The sequence below is a fragment of the Neovison vison genome, chromosome 7, assembly GCF_020171115.1.
Source record: "Neovison vison isolate M4711 chromosome 7, ASM_NN_V1, whole genome shotgun sequence".
Taxonomy (NCBI): Eukaryota; Metazoa; Chordata; class Mammalia; order Carnivora; family Mustelidae; genus Neogale; species Neogale vison.
Genome location: NC_058097.1, coordinates 60155724 through 60173418, shown reverse-complemented (window position 1 = coordinate 60173418; position 17695 = coordinate 60155724). Strand labels below are relative to the sequence as shown.

Sequence of the window (17695 nt, the reverse complement as noted above, 5' to 3'; positions counted from 1 at the left end):
TAAGGATATTAGGTCTGGAAGTGACTCTTAAATTGTTCAGGGAAAAAATGTGTGTGAGAGAGAAAGAGACAGGGAGATAGAAATGATAAGCAAGTGTTTATGTTCATTGTTAAGCTCTGGGGATTCTGGGTGTAGTATAGGGAGTTCTATGTATTATTTTGCAGCTTTTCTGTAAGTCTGAAATTATTCCAGCACTTGAACAATACGTATATGAACCTCATGAGGTTCCATGAGATCATGTAATGTATGGTTGTACGTATATGAAATGTCCAGATTGGCCAATCCGCAGGTACAAAGAGCAAATTAATGTTTTCCAGGGGTTCAGGGAGGGAGGAATGGGGAGTAGCTGCTAATAGATTCGGGGCTTTATTGTGGGCTGATAAAGTGCTTCAGAACTAGATGCAGGTGGGTGGTGGCACAACAATGAAAACCTAGTAAATGTTACTGCATTATTCACTCTAAGATTAATTTTATGTCAATTAAAAAAAAAAAAAAACTTGACCAAAATACTTCTAGAGACTTCTCATTCTCTCTGATGCTTATAGTGACCATGGGAACCCACGATCTGCTCTCATAATCCCTCTGATTTCATGTTCCACCCCTCTGCCCTCAGCCACTGTGCAGCAGATATGCTGGCCTTGCTGTGAATATGCCAGACAAGATCCCACCACAGGACCTTTGCACTGGCTGTTGCTCCTGCCTGGAGATCCTTCCCCAGGTATCCCCCACCTAACTCCCTCCAGATCTTCTTCACTCAGTATCATCCCAACCACATTATGGCTTTTCAGCAGAACCCCCTAAAACACCTTTTGGACCCTCTGTGGCACTGTTGCCATTGGACGTTCTAAACAGTTTACTTTTTTAATTTCTTTTCCACCAGAATATAAACTCCACAAGGGCAGGTTTGGAGCTGAGTTCCCTGGTCCCCAGAACAGTGTCTGGTGTAGAGTAGATACTTAATAAACATTGGTTGGATGGATGCATGGACATCTGATAAGCGGACACCCCTGGAAGCTGGGACCTGGGGGCCCTGGAAGGCAGAGCTGTGTGCAGAGCTATCCCTTGTTCCTTCCCGTTGCTGGGTCATGGAGCTCTTGGTCCATTGCTCTGGCTATTTTCCATGGAGGCTGCGCCTAGAGCCATTCTAAGCACTGTTCGTGCCTTCCCACACCTCATCTCCTGCTGGCCCTACAGCAGGTACTAGGATTTATGCTTGTTTTAGAGGAAGAGCTCCGAATAAACTGAGTCACCTGCTCCAACCCAGAACCTAAACCCAAGTCCGCTGGAGCCCCTTCCAGTCGCTGCCCCTCCCCCCACCCCGGGGCCCAGCCCACTCTTGCCAGCCTAGGGGCCAGGCTTCCCCAGTTTCAGGAGACTGACCCACCCGACATCCCTCCCAGAGAACAAACAGCCCTGCCGCCAGCCTCCCTCCCCCACTCTCCTCCCCCACCCGCCCCGGCGGCTTCCCAGACCCACCCTCCCTGGGCCGCAGCCCTGGTCTGGGGCGGGCCCATTCCAGGATCTGCAGGGGAAACACCTCACCCTTCCTCTGGGCTTCCGCACTGCCTGAGCAGACGCCACCACCGCCCATTGAGGGCAGCCTGAGTCTGCGCCGCCTGGGACGACCCCATCCGCGTTGGACTTTGGCCACCTCTTGTTGGCGCTATTTCATAGTTGTCATCTTAAGCGTCCTGGTAGCCAAGTGTCCGGGTCTCCTGTGCTCTGGCCAAACACACCCTGACAGACTTCACCTGCAAGCCTCCCCCAAGGTATTCCCTCTGCCTGGAATCTTCTCTGCATTCCTGACTCATTCTCGAAATCCAGGTCAAAGCTCAGATGCCACCTCCTCATGGAAGCCCATCCTGACTGCGCCCCTCCCAAAGCGACCACACCTGCCTGCCCCCAGTCACTCCATCTCTTCACCTGTGTTCTAGGTCCTCCGTGGCACTTACCACAATCCAAAGTCTTCCTCATGTATGTGCCTCCCTGTTTACCTTCTGTCTCCCACCACACCCACGAAGGTGACAATAACACGGGGCAGGGCTTTCGTTCGTCCAGCACTCAGAAATGCTTGGCACAAAGTAGGTTCATAAGTCTTTGCTACTGCATGACTTTGGGACTTTGCATATGCCACTCTCAAGCTTAGTGTCATCCCTTGCCACATTGTCCTTGGGAAACTCCTATTCATCATTCAGAACCCTGTCCAGTCACCACTTAACTGGACATCCAGTTAGACTCTTCTTGAGCGCAAAGAGCGGGGCACAGATTGGGTCTCAGGAACCATTCATTGAATGATTAAGTTCATTGATACACATGTTAATACACACATCTCTCAGAGACCCAGCCCCACCTTATTTATATCTGCCAAAAACCTGCCATACCTATTTCTTGTGACTATGCCCGCCCACCCCCGGGTTCCATCCTAGGAGTTCATCAGCAAACCCGATGGCTGGGGAGTGGGGACAGGCATGTGCGTTGGGAGAGGAGGAAGAAGAAAGAGATGGGGTGGTTTTAGACATGACCCCAGGGGATCTCAGCAAATCAAGCCCCTGTGGGGAATTCTGTGTGCTGCCTCGGTGCCCCCAACCCAGATAATAAGCAATCCAGTCCCCAGTGACAAAGCTATCCCAGTTTAGGGACAGAAACAAACACACCCACAGAGTCCTAGAGCTCACTTAATGAAAGGCACTGACTCTGTGGGCAGACAAGGGGCTGGAAAGGGATCTCAGGTGGCTGTTCCCATGGTGAGTCTCTAAGACCGGGGTTTGCTGCCTCTGCCCCGGACTCACTGAGTCAGACTGTGCTGGGCTGGGAGCTCCACTGGTATCTGGGAGCCACTCGCTATGGTTTGTGAAGAAAGGGAGGGCCGCCTTTGTGGCCACAGAAGGAGGAAGGAGCCCTGGGCCCTGAACTAGGGTGGAGGCTCTGGTTTCGGTCTCACCATCTCACCTGCTGCTTCAGCCTTCAGAGCACCTGGAGGCAGGGACTGGGGCACCTGTCTCTGACCTGCCCTTCTCCCTCAGACCCAGGAGTCCTGACCCCCAGCTCCTCTTCCCTCAGACCCAGGAGTCCAGGCTCCCAGAACCTTCCTCCCTCAGACCCAGGAGTCCAAAACCTCCCAGTCCCCTCCTCCCTCAGACCCAGGAGTCCAGGCCCCAGCCCCTCTTCCCTCAAACCCAGAATTCTAGACCCCCAGTCCCCTCCTCTCTCAGACCCAGGAGTCCAGACCCCCAGCCTCTCCTCCCTCAAACCCAGGAGTCTAGACCCCAGCCCCCTCCTCCCTCAGACCTGGGAGCCCTGGCCTCTGACTCCCACGGAATGCCTATTTGAGGATAGTTTTCTCCGTTTGCACAGGAAGAAAGGGCCTGGTCTCTGGTCAGATCTGCATTTTGTTCCCTAGCCCAGGGCTACGGTGACCTTGGGTTAGTGGCCTCTGCACTCTGAGCCTCTGTCTTCTGTGCCAGTGGGCACCAATCCCAGCCCTAGCTGCCTGTCAGAGTTAAGGGGTCTGCTCCTTTCTGCAGACCCCAACCCAGGCAGGGCAACGTGCAGAAAGTACTTGTGGCATGAACGTGACAGGAAGCCAGAATGACAGCTGTAGCAGACAGTGGAGCAGGACCCTGGGCCTCTCCCTGCAGCTCCCAGGAGAGCACACCCACACGGGCCAGCCCGCCCTCCCCTCCCGGGCTCAGGCGGTTCCAAGGCCTTCGACACTCCTCCCTCAACCTCCAGGCCACCTCCAGCTGCCAAACTCGTCCTTCAGGTTCAGCTCCGGCTGCCCCTCCTCCTCCAGGAAGCCTGCCCTGACCTCTTAGCGGCCTCCTCTGGGCTTCCGCAGGGCCCTTTGTATCCTATCACAGCAGATCCAGAAAGAAAGGCCACCGTCTCTGCCGTGGCGAATACTCAACCTAGCATCTCCTCTTTGGCCGGGATGGCGCCAAGAGCTGTCCGTGACCTCATTTAATCCTCCTAATGTTGCCATCCCACGTTCCAGTTGGGGGCCTGGGGCACAGAGAGGTTAAGCGATTTACCTATGGTCACACAGCTAGAAAGGGCAGAGTCACGAGGTGGCCGCAGGACGCAGGGTCAGAGTTGCATGGTCTGGGTTCAAGCTTCCCCACCATGGACCAGCCGTGTGATTGCGACAAATTCCTCAATGTGTGTGTGTCTCTTCCCCACATGTAAAAGGGGGCTAATGGAACCCGTTTCACAGGATGTTGTGAGGATGAGACGTCCATACACATACACACACACACACACACACACAGTGTGCTCAGAAGATGGAAGCACCCCTGCATAGGGATTAAGTCAGGACCTGAACCCACACGCACCTGGGCTCCCTGCCATCACCCCGCCCCACGGGATGGTCTCTCGTTACTTCTGTTCTTTCATCCCCACCAGCCCGGGACAAAGGGGTGCTTTCTCTGGTTTCAGGCCTCACTCTGCAAAGCCCGTGGGCTCAACGCACCGAAGCAAACAGTGGAGCACAATGCATGCAAACGCAGATGTCTCTTCAGCCCTTACAGTGTGTGGCAAATAGAGTGCAGGACCGAACACAGAGGAGTCTATGTCCTCCTGAAGCTTATGTTCTTTTTTTTTTTTTCCCCTGAAGCTTACATTCTAACAGGGGAAACATAAAATAACCGAAATGATCAGGTAACACAGTATGTTAAAAGGTGGGGAACGATTTGGCGAAAAATTAATTAGGGAGCAGGGAGAGATCAGGAGGAACAGGAGGGTACAGGGGAATAAGCAGTCCACGCAGAGGGCACAGCAAGTGCAAAGGCCCTGAGGCAGGGCGGGCTCTCAGTGTTCAAGGGGCAGCAAGGACACAGTGGGCTGGAAGGGAGGGATGGAGGCCCAGAGGAGGTCAGGCCTTGCAGAGAAACGGGGAGCCCCTGAGGGAACAGGAGCAGGGAGTGGTGTGAGCTGAGCTAGGTTTCTTCGGGCTCCCTACATTGACAGGAGACTGAGGGGAGGAAGGGAGCAGGGGCCAGCTGGGAGGCTCTCCAAATTCAGGTGTGAGTCTGGAGGACACCAGGAATGATCCCCAGGTGGGGATCCTTGATAAAATGAAAGGCTAAAAGGGGGCATGCCCGCCCATCCTGCTCTCCCAGCTCTGTTCTCACCCACTCCCTGCAAGTGTAACCTCAGGCTCATGCGGGACTCAGTTTCTTCATCTGTGAAGTGGAAACCCCCAACCTCACCTCACGAGATTTGGGGAAGAAATGGCATGGATAGCGGGGTCGGCAAGGACCGTGGCACCGAGGAAGTTCTGGAAAGCAGATTTCAAGCCTGAAGAGCTCTTTAGTGTTTGAGAAGTACTTGGAGCCAGGTGGGGTGCTGAGTCTTAGTTGCCATGATTAGAGGGGTTCCTGGGTCGGGGGGGGCTAGTTTCCAGAAGAAGAGGCAGGAACCATGGACAGGAGGTGCACACCGGGCCGGGACAGACACCGGTCCCAGAGACAGAAAGGCAGCCCCGGGTTCACATGCCACCCTCCCACACTGACGACCCCCTCTCGAACTGCAAACAGGTGCGACTCAAACCTCTGACCTCCCAGAGGTATAAGGGCAAGTGGAAGAGGCTTTCTGAGACAGAGCTTCTGCGTCTCTGGCCCAGCGTGATGCCCAGCGGCTTGCTGTCCTTGAGCTAGTGTTATGACAGAGACCATCACAGCTCCTGGCTCCCCGCAGGCCGCTCCAGTCCCCCCCCCCAACCCGGTGTCTGTGCCAGCCCCGCCCAGGGGCCAGGTCGGTGGGGCTGTGCCCGGTGAGTGCGGTGAGTGCGCTGGTATGTGGAGGCGGGCCGGCGGCAGAGAGCAGGAAGGACGGGGCAGGCATTTGGAACCCTGGAACAGCAGAGAGCAGGGCCTCTCCGGTGGCAGGTGAGGAGGGGGCCCCCCGCCAGGAGGGGCTGGAGGTCGGGACTCCTGGGGAGCAGGAACAGGGGGCTTGGACACCTGGATCCACATACCAGGAAGGCTGGCGGACCTAAACCCATGAGTCCTGAGGAGGTGAGGGCCCGGAGATGGATCAGACAGTTTGAGGTCACAGTGGCTGAGGAACTGGCTGAATGGCTCTCTGAGGGGACTTGGAGACAAGACGCTTTGGTTCTTAGGGTCCGGAAGCTCTGAGCTGGAACTCCTGGGCCCCTGAGATTAGGCTAGAGACAGGATCCCTGGAAAGAGGAAGCAAAATGGGATACACATAGATTAGGGAGCCAAATGCATGGGTCCCTGAGAGATTTGGGGGGTAGAGTACAAAGTGTGGAGGAGGAAGGGCTGGGGGCCTGGACTCCTGGGTCTGAAGGAGGAGGGGATGGCAGTTCTAGACTCCCAGGTCTGAGGGAGGAGGGACTGGGGGTTCTGGACTCCCAGGTCTGAGGGAGGGGAAACTGGGGGTTCTGGACTCCCAGGTCTGAGGGAGGGGAAACTGGGGGTTCTGGACTCCTGTGTCTGAGGGAGGAGGGGCTGGGGGAAAAAATCCTTGGTACAGTTGGCCAGGTCAGGCCCTCAGTCTCTGCTCATTCCCAGGGCACCTCTAGGTGGCAGGAGCTTCCCATTCTCACCATGAGCACCTCCACAGGGTAAGTGGTCCCACCCCTGGGCTACCCAGCCCCTTCTGCCACCCTCTTCCCCGCACCCCCAAGGGGCATTCGCAGCATTCCCGGTATGGACACTGAGAAGGACGCCTGTACTCCCTCTTCCCTGCCCAACTAACAGTCAGCAGGGGGGGGACCCTGTCCACGGAGCCTGAGTCTGAGTCTGAGTCTGAGCTCCTCTGGGAAACAGAGCTTGACAGGATAATGAAGGTACAAGATTAGCAGACTCTGACCAAGAGCAGGTGCTCCGCTCCTGGGAGCCACTGTTGTCGTGGTTAGCTTGTTGTTAAATATTGATGCTTTGCAGACAAATCTGGGCGTTGTTGTTTGTTTTCATTGTTTTTTGTTTTTTGTTTTTAAGACTTATTAATTTCATGGGGCACCTGGGTGGCTCAGTGGGTTAAGCCTCTGCATTCGGCTCAGGTCATGACCTCAGGGTCATGGGATCGAGCCCCGCATCAGGTTCTCTGCTCAGCAGGGAGCCTGCTTCCCCTTCTCTCTCTGCCTGCTTCTCTGCCTACTTGTGATCTCTCTCTCTCTCTCTCTGTCAAATAAACAAATAAAATCTTAACCAAAAAAAAATTTTTTTTAATTTAAAAGACTTATTAATTTCAGAGAGAAATAGCATGGGGGAAGGGGCAGAAGAGAGAGTGTCTTCAGCAGACGCCACACTGAGCGGGGAGCCCCATGTGGGGCTCGATCTCATAACCCTGAGATCATGACTGGTGCCAAAACCAAAAGTCCAACGCTTAACCACCCAGGAGCCCCTGGGCTGTTTCTAATAAAGTTCAAGTCTTCTGGAGTAAACAGCGAAAAGAACAAAGAGAGGACCATGGGAATAGCTGTATGGGAGATATAAGGTAGTGAGTTCTCCAGCACAGAGGTAACCAAATTGTGCAGAGAACTGACTGGTAGGAGCAGGATAGGGAGCAGAGGTTTGACTGAAAGTGTGTGTTTTTCGTCCCTCATCCCTGATCCCACCCGAGCTCTGAGTCTCTGTCATATCTGTGGAATTCTTCTTGGAGAAGGTGACCTAGAAGGGCAGGCCAGAGCAGGAGACAGGGAAGTATTCGGCTGGGAAGAGCCAGGCCCATGGGAATAGGAGGGGAAGATAAGTATCTGTCTACCCCAAATGTTAATGCTGTTTTAACCCCCCCCCTTTATTGAGCACCTGCTGTTTGCTACCCTTTGTACCATGGCACTGAAAGTTAAGTTATTGAGGCTTTGAACCCTTTCAACTTTCCATGTGTCCACCAAGTGCTCTACCAGATGGCGGCTAACAGATTACTAACCCCTATCTCACAGAAAGGGAAACTGAAGCAGGAGAGATTAGGTCTCCTGTCCAGGGTCTTATGGCAAGGCAGTTTGGACAGGGGAGCCCAAGGCAGTTCTTTGCTACAGCTGAGACCATTCTCTCCACCACCACCTGCTACCACACTGCCTTACTTGTGTGAACGTCCAGCTCTGGCCCTGCCCTCCCCTGCTCAGAACCTTCCATGGTTGCCCACTGCCCTCACAGTGAAGTCTTTGCTGCTCTGCTTGGCATTCAAAACCCCCATGCTCTCCCAATTCCCATGGCCCCTCTCACTCGTTTTTCCTTAACCAGCCCAGAAGCTGCCCCCAAACCAAGTGCCAAGTCAATCTATGGTGAGTTTGGGAACAAGAAACCCCCAGGCTGAAAGCAGGTCTGAGGGAGGAGGGGCTGGGGGCCTGGACTGCTGGGTCTGAGGGAGGAGGGTTTGGGGACCTGGACTGCTGGATCTGAGGGAGGAGGCACTGAGTTTTCTGGGTTCACTCTCCTCTCCCCCACAGAGCAGAGGAAGCGGTACTCCACTGTGGTTATGGCTGACGTTTCCCAGTATCTAGTCAATGTGAGTTTGGGGTCTGCGTTGCCCCAGGGAGGCTTGTGGGAGGAAAGGCAGGCAGGCCTGGGAAAATGACAGTGTTGAAAGCAGAAGGAAGCCGGGAAACTGAGTTTGCTCATTTGCAAGATGGGCTGTTCCTACCCCCTGCCTCAGAAGTGGGCGTTCGTCAGAGGAAGTCCCTTCCACTTGAGTCTGTACTGGACAGTCAGGCCATGGGGACAAACATTAGGTACAACTGTGTGAGGACGGCTCAGACCAAGTGTGCCCGGTGCTCTAACGGAGGCAGAGGAGGTTAGAGGGGACTAGACAGAACCAGTGCCTTCAAGGAGCCTCCAGTGTGCGGGGAGGCTGGACTCGGGTGCTGGTGGCTCAGATGAAAGCAAAACTCAGGGCCCTGAGAGGGGCCCCATTGGTGGAGCCCGAGATCGGGAAGGCTTTCAGGAATGGTGTTTAGTTTCTGGCGGGAAGGCTGATATGAGCCCCCCACCCCGGCGTCCTCCTGGGACTTCCTTCTTTCTCCGTGCCGTGCAAGCACCTGGTGACGTTCTGCCTGGGTGAGGAGGATGGCGTGCACACAGTGGAGGATGCCTCGCGGAAGCTGGCCGTCATGGACAGCCAGGGCCGCATCTGGGCCCAAGAGATGCTGCTGCGTGTGTCTCCGGACCATGTCACGCTGCTTGACCCCATCTCCAAGGTGCCAGGGGACACGTTGGGTAGCAGAAGCGGCTGGCGGGAGTGGGGGGAGGCCCAGAGACTTGACCCAAGGAACTTCTGAGTGTGAATCCTTCCCTTGCATATCCTTTCTCCCGGAACTTTGGGAGAGATCTCCGCTCCTCTTTCGAGCATCCTTAGTTCCTCTTAAACTGGGGCACTATCTGGAAACCCCCAGCACAGCAGGGCCACCATCCGGAACCCCCCAACCACGCCCGGCTGCCTGGGCGGTGTCTCCGTACCCGCGGGCACTGCTGTCCCCATTGAGTCCCCGCAGCTCTGGGCCTCAGTTTGCCCGCCGTCCCGGCCCGCAGGAGGAGCTGGAGTTGTACCCGCTGGGTGCCATCGTGCGCTGCGACGCGGTGCTGCCGCCCGGCCGGAGCCGCTCGCTGCTGCTGCTCGTGTGCCAGGAGCCCGAGCGCACACATCCCGACGTGCACTTCTTCCAGGGCCTGCGTCTCGGGGTGAGCCGGCCGGGTCGGGAGGAGCCAGGCCACTGAGACAGGCAGGGACCCCGTGGATTCCGAGGGTGGGGCTGTTGCGCAGGTTGGGTGGGGACTGGGGCGGGGCCAGTTGAGGGGGCGGGGCCTTGAAAGTTCTGGGAGGGAGGGGGTTTTGAGGACAGCTGCACCGGTTCCCGGTAGAAGGTGACGAAATGGAGCCGAGCGTCCGGGACAGAGCACGACAGCACGTGGGGAAGAGGGTCAGGGAGCGGCGGGACCTGGAGGCGGGTATGGTCTAGGGGTGAGGCAACAGCGGGACCGGCCTCCGGGCTTGGCGAGAGGCCTAGGGTCGAGGCAGAGGTGCAGTGCGGGCTAGTGTTGAGGACGTGGGCGTGTGTGGGGCGCCGCGTGGGACAGCTGACTGGAGGGGGTCTGGCGCCCAGCCAGGGATCCCATCCTCGGGGCCGATGCCGGGGTACGCAGTACGCGGTAGGCGGGGTGGGGACCTGGCCTGACAGCACCATTGGCAGGCGGAGCTGATCCGCGAGGACATCCAGGGGGCTCTGCACGACTACCGGTCGGGCCGCGGGGAGCGCAGGCCGGCGGCGCTCAGGTGAGGGTGCTGGGCTGGAAGCTGGGGGAGAAGAGAGGACGGTAGGATCTCTGGGAGGCCAGCTTCCCCTCCCCCCGCCTCGGTTTTCTCCCCTCCTCCTCCTCCTCCTCCTCCTCCTTCTCCTACACATTCCCCCCCCCCGTCTCCCCCCTCCCCTACTGCCGCCTCGGTCTCCCCCCTCCCCTACTGCCGCCTCGGTCTCCCCCCTCCCCTACTGCAGCCTCGGTCTCCCCCCTCCCCCACCGCCGCCTCAGTCTCCCCCCCCCCCGCCTCGGTCTTCCCCTCCCCCGTCTCCCCCCACCTCCGCTCTGTCTCCCCTCTCTGCCCCCCTTGGCCTCCCCACTTCGCTCTCTTCTCCCCCCCCCCCTCCCCGGTCTCCTCCTCCCTCCGGCCTTGGTCTCCCTCCGACAAATGAGCAGATCCCCCTAGCCTGGCACAGCACGAGTTTTGGAGTCAAAGCCTGGTTCGAGTTCCCCCGTAGCATCCAGACAAGTGTACCCGCTCTCCAAAATGACTTATTCTAATTCTGGTCCTCGGTTTCTCCTCCCTTGGGCTTCAGTTTCCCTCCAGAGAGACGTTCCCCTTCCCCTTACCTCCGATTTCTCCCTGTCCCAGGTTTGGCTCAGCTGACCACAGTGTCTCAGTTTTAGGCCCAACTTCGTCCCCTGCCCTATCACCCCAACGGACCCAGGCTGCTTCCCCATGTCCCTCCGCAGGGCCACGCAAGAGGAGCTGCAGCGCCGCCCCTCGCCAGTGGCCGAAACCCCTCCCCTGCAGCGCCGCCCATCGGTCCGAGCTGTCATCAGAACCGTGAGCGCCGGCCGGGGGCCCTCCCAGGCGGAACCCATCCCCGAAGCGGAAGAGTCGCAGACGCCCGGCCTGGCCGGGACGGCAGGCAGCCCTGACCCGGCCTCCCCGGATCTGGGCCCCCGTGGTCCGGAGCTGGCCAGTCTGCAGGCGGAGCGGGACGTGGTGAGTGGGGTGGGCCTGGGCCTGGAGGCGGGACCCGCTGTGGGGAGTGAGTCCCAGCTCCTAGGAGTGGGGCTTTGCTGGGGGGCGGTGGGTGTGTCAGACTCCTCGGGGAGTGGCCGACAGCGACTGGAATATGGGGACAGGGCCTGGCAGCAGAGGGCGTGACCTGGCCCGGGAGGGTGTCCAGGCTCTGGACCTGAGAGCTTTGGGGTGATGAGTGGCCAGGACTCCACATCCCTGAGTCCCCGGCTCTCTCCCCCAGGACATCCTGAACCATGTGTTCGACGACGTGGAGAGTTTTGTGTCGAGGCTGCAGAAGTCTGCGGAAGCAGCCCGCGTGTTGGAGCACCGGGAGCGCGGCCGCAGGACCCGGCGCCGGGCGGCTGGGGGTGAGAGGCGCCCCCAAGCGGGATCCTGAGCCTCCAGTCACTCCCAAACCTCTTCCCTCGCCCTAGGGTCTCCCCACACACCCCCTGGCCAGGGGTGACTCCCCTTGCCTGGGGATCTCTGACGGGTGCTGTCTCTTTGTCCCCGCACTTGCCTCCCCTCCCCACAGAGGGTCTCCTGACGCTTCGGGCCAAGCCCCCCTCCGAGGCCGAGTACACCGATGTGCTTCAGAAAATCAAGTACGCCTTCAGCCTGCTGGTGAGAACGCGTGAACCCCGGTCGTCTCAGGGCAGGGGTATGGCGAACCCACCGGCGGGAGCGCTAACCCGGCACCTCCCGTGCCCCGCAGGCCCGGTTGCGCTGCAACATCGCCAACCCCTCCTCCCCAGAGCTGCTGCACTTCCTCTTCGGGCCGCTGCAACTGGTAAGAGCCGCGGCCCTGCAGGCCCCCTGCAGTGGAAAGAAGGGGCGCGACTTTGGGTGGGGGTGGGGGTGGGGTGGGTCGCTCACTCCTGCACCCCGGGCAGGTTGTGGACACGTCGGGCGGCCCCCGATTCGCAAGTGAAGTGCGGCGGCCGCACCTGACGTCCGAGGCGGTGGCACTGTTGCGGGACCACCTCACCCCACGTGAGAATGCGCTCTGGACGTCGCTGGGGGACTCGTGGACCCGCCCGGGGTGAGGCGGGGGTGGGGGGCTGGGAGGCGGGGAAGGGTTGCCACGGGGCTCGGCTGGCGCGTACGACAGTGGCTGCTGCAGAAGCCGGGACAAATGGCGGGAGCCCATGGGGTGGGAGGGGCAGACATTCGTGCGGGGCAGGGGTCGCAGCTTGAACCCCAGCACCAATCGCAACAGGAAAGGCAGGCCTCCGCGGAGAGTTGTGGGACCTGTAGATTTGGGAAAGGGGTGCCGTCTGCGCTGGGAGGCAGCGAGTCTGGGGGGCGAGGGGTGAGAGCAGAGCCAGACTGAGGGGAGGCGGTGGGATGGGTGCAGAATGGGGGAGATTCAGAGGCCCCCCCGCAGCATTCAAGCAAAATCGGTGTATTTAGGAGCACTGTCGATGTGAGGGGGGGCGGGGGTGGTGGTTGGAGCTCAGGTGTGGGGCGTGAGGTTGGAGGAGCGGCGCTGGCGCCCAGGGTGCAGGTTGGGGAAAACCTGAGGTTAATCATAGGGCTCGGGCCCAGACTAGGTTCCTGAGCCCTCAGCCCCATGGCCGCAGGTTGGAGCTAACCCCAGAGGAGGGATCCCCGTACAGCCCTGAGTTCTCCAGTGGCTGGGAGCCCCCAGCCACCGACCCGCAGGGCCGCGCCTGGGAGGACCCAGTGGAGAAACAGCTGCAGCACGAGCGGCAGCGCCAGCAGGTAAGGCTCCCTGGAGAGCCAGGCACTCCCCCAGGGGCGCAGTGGGGCTGGGTGCCTTAGTCTGGCCCTGCCTGAGCTGCCGCTGTCCTCTCCTCTCTCTTGCAGCAAAGTGCGCCCCAGGTCGCTGTCAATGGGTGAGTGTCCCACTCCCCCCCAAGCAGAAACAGGTGGGGTCGAGGAGGGGTGCATCCTGGGGGTTCCAGGCACTAACTCCACTCCTTTTTTATCTTTCCTTCTGTCTCTCTGGCTTGTCACAGGTGGGTGAGGTGGTGAGGAGGGAGGGCCAGGGCTGGGAGAGGGGGAAGAAGGGAGGGAGGGGGCAGGGCCCAGACTAAGGGGTCCAAGGGAGGAAGCCCAGTTTGCAGGGTCTGAGGGAGGAAGGGGCTGGGAGTGGGTCAAGTCTGAGAGGCTGGGAGATGGCAGTTTGGTTTCCCAGGGCCAGGGAAGTTCCCTGTCTGGGCCTCTAAGAAGACAGCACCCCAGGTGTCAGAAGGAAGAGACTGGGGGATTGGGCATTTGAGTTTTGAAGAAGAGCTCAAGTCTGGTGTATGGGACCTTGGAGACCCAGAGAAGACCTGGGCCTTCAAGAGTCACGGGGCACGTTTCTGGGGAAGTTAGGAAGTGGTAGTATTTCTGGGCCCCTGAAACAGGCAGCCATGGGGAGGCCAGACCCACACTTTCCCAAGGCCTGTGGAAAGCAGTTGTCTCTGTTCCTGCAGGATGTCAGGCGGAGGTTAGAAGGTGGGGGAAATTAAGATCTGAGAGCCGGACTCCCAATCTCTGGGAAAGGAAAGAGCTGGGGGTCTGAGTCCCTGACTCCAAAAAGCAGTGGGGGTACAGAAGGGGCATGGAGAAGCCAGGACTCTAGGGCCCTTGAGCAAGTTGAGGATGGATGCGAGGGAAGCTTCGTGGGAGGAGACGACGACCAAGCAGCGGAGCTGCAGGAGCAGAAGGGGGGTCTGGCGGGGGCCCGGCAGGGTCTCAGCAAGGACAGCACGCTGGGAGCTGCCAGCCCCACACAGGGGGCGCCGGCCCTGAAGACCCCCCCTCTCCTTTGCACAGGTAGGCCTGATCCGGGCCGGGGTCCCTCTTCCTGGGGGATCAGAGCCAACATCTTGTCCCGCCCCTGCCAGCTGCCTGGTCTCGCAGAACTTCACCCATTCCCTGTGCTTCTGAATCTTGGGCTTGACACCCCCAGCTTTTTTTTTTTTTAAGATTTTATTTATTTATTTGACAGAGAGCGCACAAGCAGGAAGAGTGGTAGGGAGAGGGAGAAGTGGGCTCCTTGCTGAGCAGAGAGCCCCATGTGGATCTGGATCCGAGGACCCTGGGACCATGACCTAAACTGAACAGACACTTAGCCGACTGAGCCACCCAGACACCCCACATCCCCAGCTTTTGACTTCCCTTCTCTGAGTTTCCAGTTCAGAGAAAACGAGAATAATAATCCCTTCTTGGAGGAGTTAGAAATCTAGGAGGTACTATAGGCAAGCCGGTCAGAGCTGCCCTGGTAGCTCAGGCTCACCCCCAGCAGCCCGCACCGTGGGCCAGAATTACTCAGGACACGGACTCTGGGGCCAGCCTGCCTGGGTCTCCCTCAGTCTGGCCAATGCCTCTTTCTTGCTCTGTGACTTGACACCATCGTGCCTCTTTCTCTCTGTTCTTCCACTTCCTCATCTGTAAAATAGAAAATAATAGGGTCGGGAGTGGAGGAGGAAAGGGTGGGAGTGGAGAGGGGAGTCCAAGGTCAGGGTTATAGCAGGGGCTGGGTCAAAAACCAGATTAGCCAATACACGTGAAGTCTTTGACCAGGGCTGGCACCGAGTTTGTGCTGGAAGTCAACGAACAGGTAACCACTGTGTTGTAACTATGGGTCCTCCTAAGCCTGAACCCAGTACACAGTAGGTGCTCAATAAACAGCAGCTGGGGAGCAAGTGATTTTCTCTGAGCCTTACTGTTCTCATCTGTCAGATGGAGGTGATATTAGTACTCCCTATCATGTGCTTTCAAGCTGGGAGCCAGGTACAGAAGGAGCAAAATGCATTTGAGATGTCATTCTCATTTCAAGTCTCTATTAACAGTATTAACCTGGCCCCTGCCCTACCCCTGCTTGGCTCTAACCCCAGCTCACACCGGTACCCTACTGCCCAAGCAGCAGGACCGGCTACCTCCTTATCCCCAACTCTCCTGCTTCATAGTCACCAAGACCCAGAGCCGGAGGCTGAGCCGCAGCCGGAGCCGGACGGGAAGTGGGTGCTGTGTAATTACGACTTCCAGGCCCGCAACAGCAGTGAGCTGTCGGTCAAGCAGCAGGATGTGCTGGAGGTGAGGGGGTGTAGGCCCCAGGGACTGCAGGGGCCCAGCCCTAGCTGCAGACCCAGGCTCTGAGCCCTCCTCTCCTACCTCCCTCAGGTTCTGGATGACAGGCGCAAGTGGTGGAAGGTTCGGGACCAGCAAGGGCAGGAAGGATACGTGCCCTATAATATCCTGACACCCCACCAGCGACCCCAGGGAAGTTGCAGCCACAGCCCTTCCGGCAGCCTGGTGAGCCAGGGCAGACTCCTGGGGCTTAAGGGAAGGAGGGATGTGAGGATCAGGTGCTAAGGGCACTGGGGCAGGTAGTGCTCGGAAATTGACCTCTGGAAGGTGGAGGGGCTGGGACTCAGTGCTCTGACCCCCTTCTCTAGGAGGCTAGCACTCCCCATCACGCACCAGCGCCAGCGGCCCCAGCTCCTACCTCGTCTCGGGCCCATTGGGACAGTTGTGATAACCTCAACTTGGACCCCAGAGAGAAGGGTGAGTGGTGGGGGCACCCCTTCCAGGGATCTGTCCTTGTCCTCGCTTTCGGGTCCAGGGAGTCAAGGCTCAAAAAGAGGAACCAGACTCCCAACCCATCCTGAGGACAGCGGAGATCTGTTCCCCTCAGGCCCCGGGACCCTTCATCCTGAATCCACGCTCCCTCCCGGTTTTCTGCCTGCAGAGAGATTCTCCCAGATGCTGTGTGTCAACGAGGAGCTGCAGGCACGCCTGGCCCAGGGCCGCTCGGGCCCCAGCCGCCCAGCCCCGGGTCCCCGCGCCCTGGAGCCCCAGCTAAGCCCGCACTCTGACACCGCCCAGGTCCGCGCCTGGCTGCAGGCCAAGGGATTTAGCGCCCGGTGAGTGCCTGGGGCCAGTGGGGACCCTTAGATGGGGTGTGTCTGGGTGCCTGACTGGCCCAGAGGTCCAGGTTTGCATGGGCGTGGCCAGGGAGCTCCTGCCTCCGCGGAAAGCCGGGCGCATGCTGCCACCGCAGGACGGGGCAGGGGAGGGAAGCTGGCGCAACAACGCCATTGTGATTGGACAGCTGCTCGGCAGCAGGGACATGACTGGGGGGCTGAGGGGCTGAAGCGGGGATGGACGGGGGCTGACCGCTCCTCCTCGGCTCTGTTCAGGACCGTGGAGGCGCTGGGCGTGCTGACAGGCGCGCAGCTCTTCACGCTGCAGAAGGAGGAGCTGCGGGCCGTGAGCCCAGAGGAGGGAGCCCGTGTGTACAGCCAGGTCACCGTGCAGCGCGCGCTGCTGGAGGTGAGCTGCTGCTGTCCCCGGCCGGGGCCTGGGTGGGCGCCCAGGGCTCTGAGGCCAGGCTTCTGCTTTCCACCCCGCCCTCCAGGACAAAGAGTTAGTGTCAGAGCTGGAGGCGGTAATGGAGAAGCAGAAGAAGAAGGTGGAAGGCGACCTGGAAACAGAGGTTATCTGACCATACCCGGCGGCTCTGCTCGAAGTTTCGAGGCACCCCCGTGGGAGAACGGACTCTGCATACTACCCCCACCCACGGAAGACAACCCCTGGCAAAGGCTCCAGACCTGTTCCGCCTCTGGTCTTCCCTCAACCCCCTGGAGTCTCCTGAGTGAGGGGACTGGCCAGGAGCGGGATGGGGGGAGCACACTCGGGTGCCCTGCGCATTGTGAGATGCCACCCAGGCCATAAACAGTCTCCTCTTCCCAGGCATTGTCAACTGTTTCCCTTCTCTACGCGGCCACCAGGGGGTCAAGCAACCTGCCCCTGGGCCCAGGTCCCGGTCCCTACCTTTTCTGGTTTCTTTCTCAGGCTTCCTCTTCCCCCTGCTGGACAGTTCTCTAGTCCAGAGAGAGCTTTGAACACCCAGTCTCCTTCCCTGGCTCCCCAAGGCCACCTTAGCCCCAGCGCCTCACATTTAAGGCCTTGAGAGGTTGGTCCCTACCCCACCTCATCCCCTCCCCCTGCCCCCTGCACTCTGGCCCTGCCCTCCTCAAACACCCCCAGGACCCCTCAGCCACTGGGCTCCAGCGTGCTCTCTGCTGCCTGGTGAGCAGCTCATCAGCCTCCCTGCTGCAGCTCAAACACCCACTTCAGAGAAGCCTGTCCTCTCCCAGCGCCCTCTCCCCTCCATCCCCACCAACTGCTGGGGGCCCAGCCACAAAGGAGGCCTGACTTTTGCATGTGCCACAGGCTTCCTGGCCACTGTTCTCCTGTGAGGGGACAACTGTCAGGGACAGCCAGCTCATTTTCCCATGGTCCAGACCGTGAGCACCGCTGGTTTAGGACAGGTTTTCTCTGGATCCCACCCTCATTCAGACTGGATGCCCCTCTAGCTTTAGGAAGACGGCCCTTTCCTCCTCGACCTGTGATCACTTCTGTGTCCCCAAGATGCCCACTGCCAAGCCTCCCCTCCCCCCCAATCTAGTTCCTGCGAGCTTCTACCTAAGACCCCCCAGGCTGCCCTCCA

The 17695-nt window shown here is 59.1% G+C and overlaps 1 protein-coding gene across 1 annotated transcript; it reads left to right on the top strand.

The window, feature by feature from the left end:
* The first annotated feature begins 5808 nt into the window (after window positions 1–5808).
* Window positions 5809–16836, top strand: EPS8L1 (EPS8 like 1). Its single transcript, XM_044257632.1, has 20 exons — window positions 5809–5885; window positions 6534–6586; window positions 8208–8248; window positions 8414–8472; window positions 8999–9160; window positions 9492–9641; window positions 10151–10233; window positions 10950–11205; window positions 11468–11594; window positions 11762–11850; window positions 11942–12016; window positions 12120–12268; window positions 12810–12951; window positions 13057–13085; window positions 15150–15276; window positions 15364–15495; window positions 15639–15747; window positions 15932–16106; window positions 16383–16515; window positions 16601–16836. The coding sequence occupies exons 2-20, from the start codon at window positions 6570–6572 to the stop codon at window positions 16685–16687; spliced, it is 2142 nt and encodes a 713-aa protein (XP_044113567.1). The 5' UTR covers window positions 5809–5885; window positions 6534–6569; the 3' UTR covers window positions 16688–16836.
* Window positions 16837–17695: the final 859 nt, after the last annotated feature.

Bases quoted from the DNA above. Each gene is read 5' to 3' on its own strand.
- EPS8L1 (XM_044257632.1), top strand. The intron at 11,595-11,761 runs GTGAGAGGCGCC...CCCTCCCCACAG, and splicing joins CCGGCGCCGGGCGGCTGGGG to AGGGTCTCCTGACGCTTCGG. The intron at 15,748-15,931 runs GTGAGTGGTGGG...TTCTGCCTGCAG, and splicing joins CTTGGACCCCAGAGAGAAGG to AGAGATTCTCCCAGATGCTG.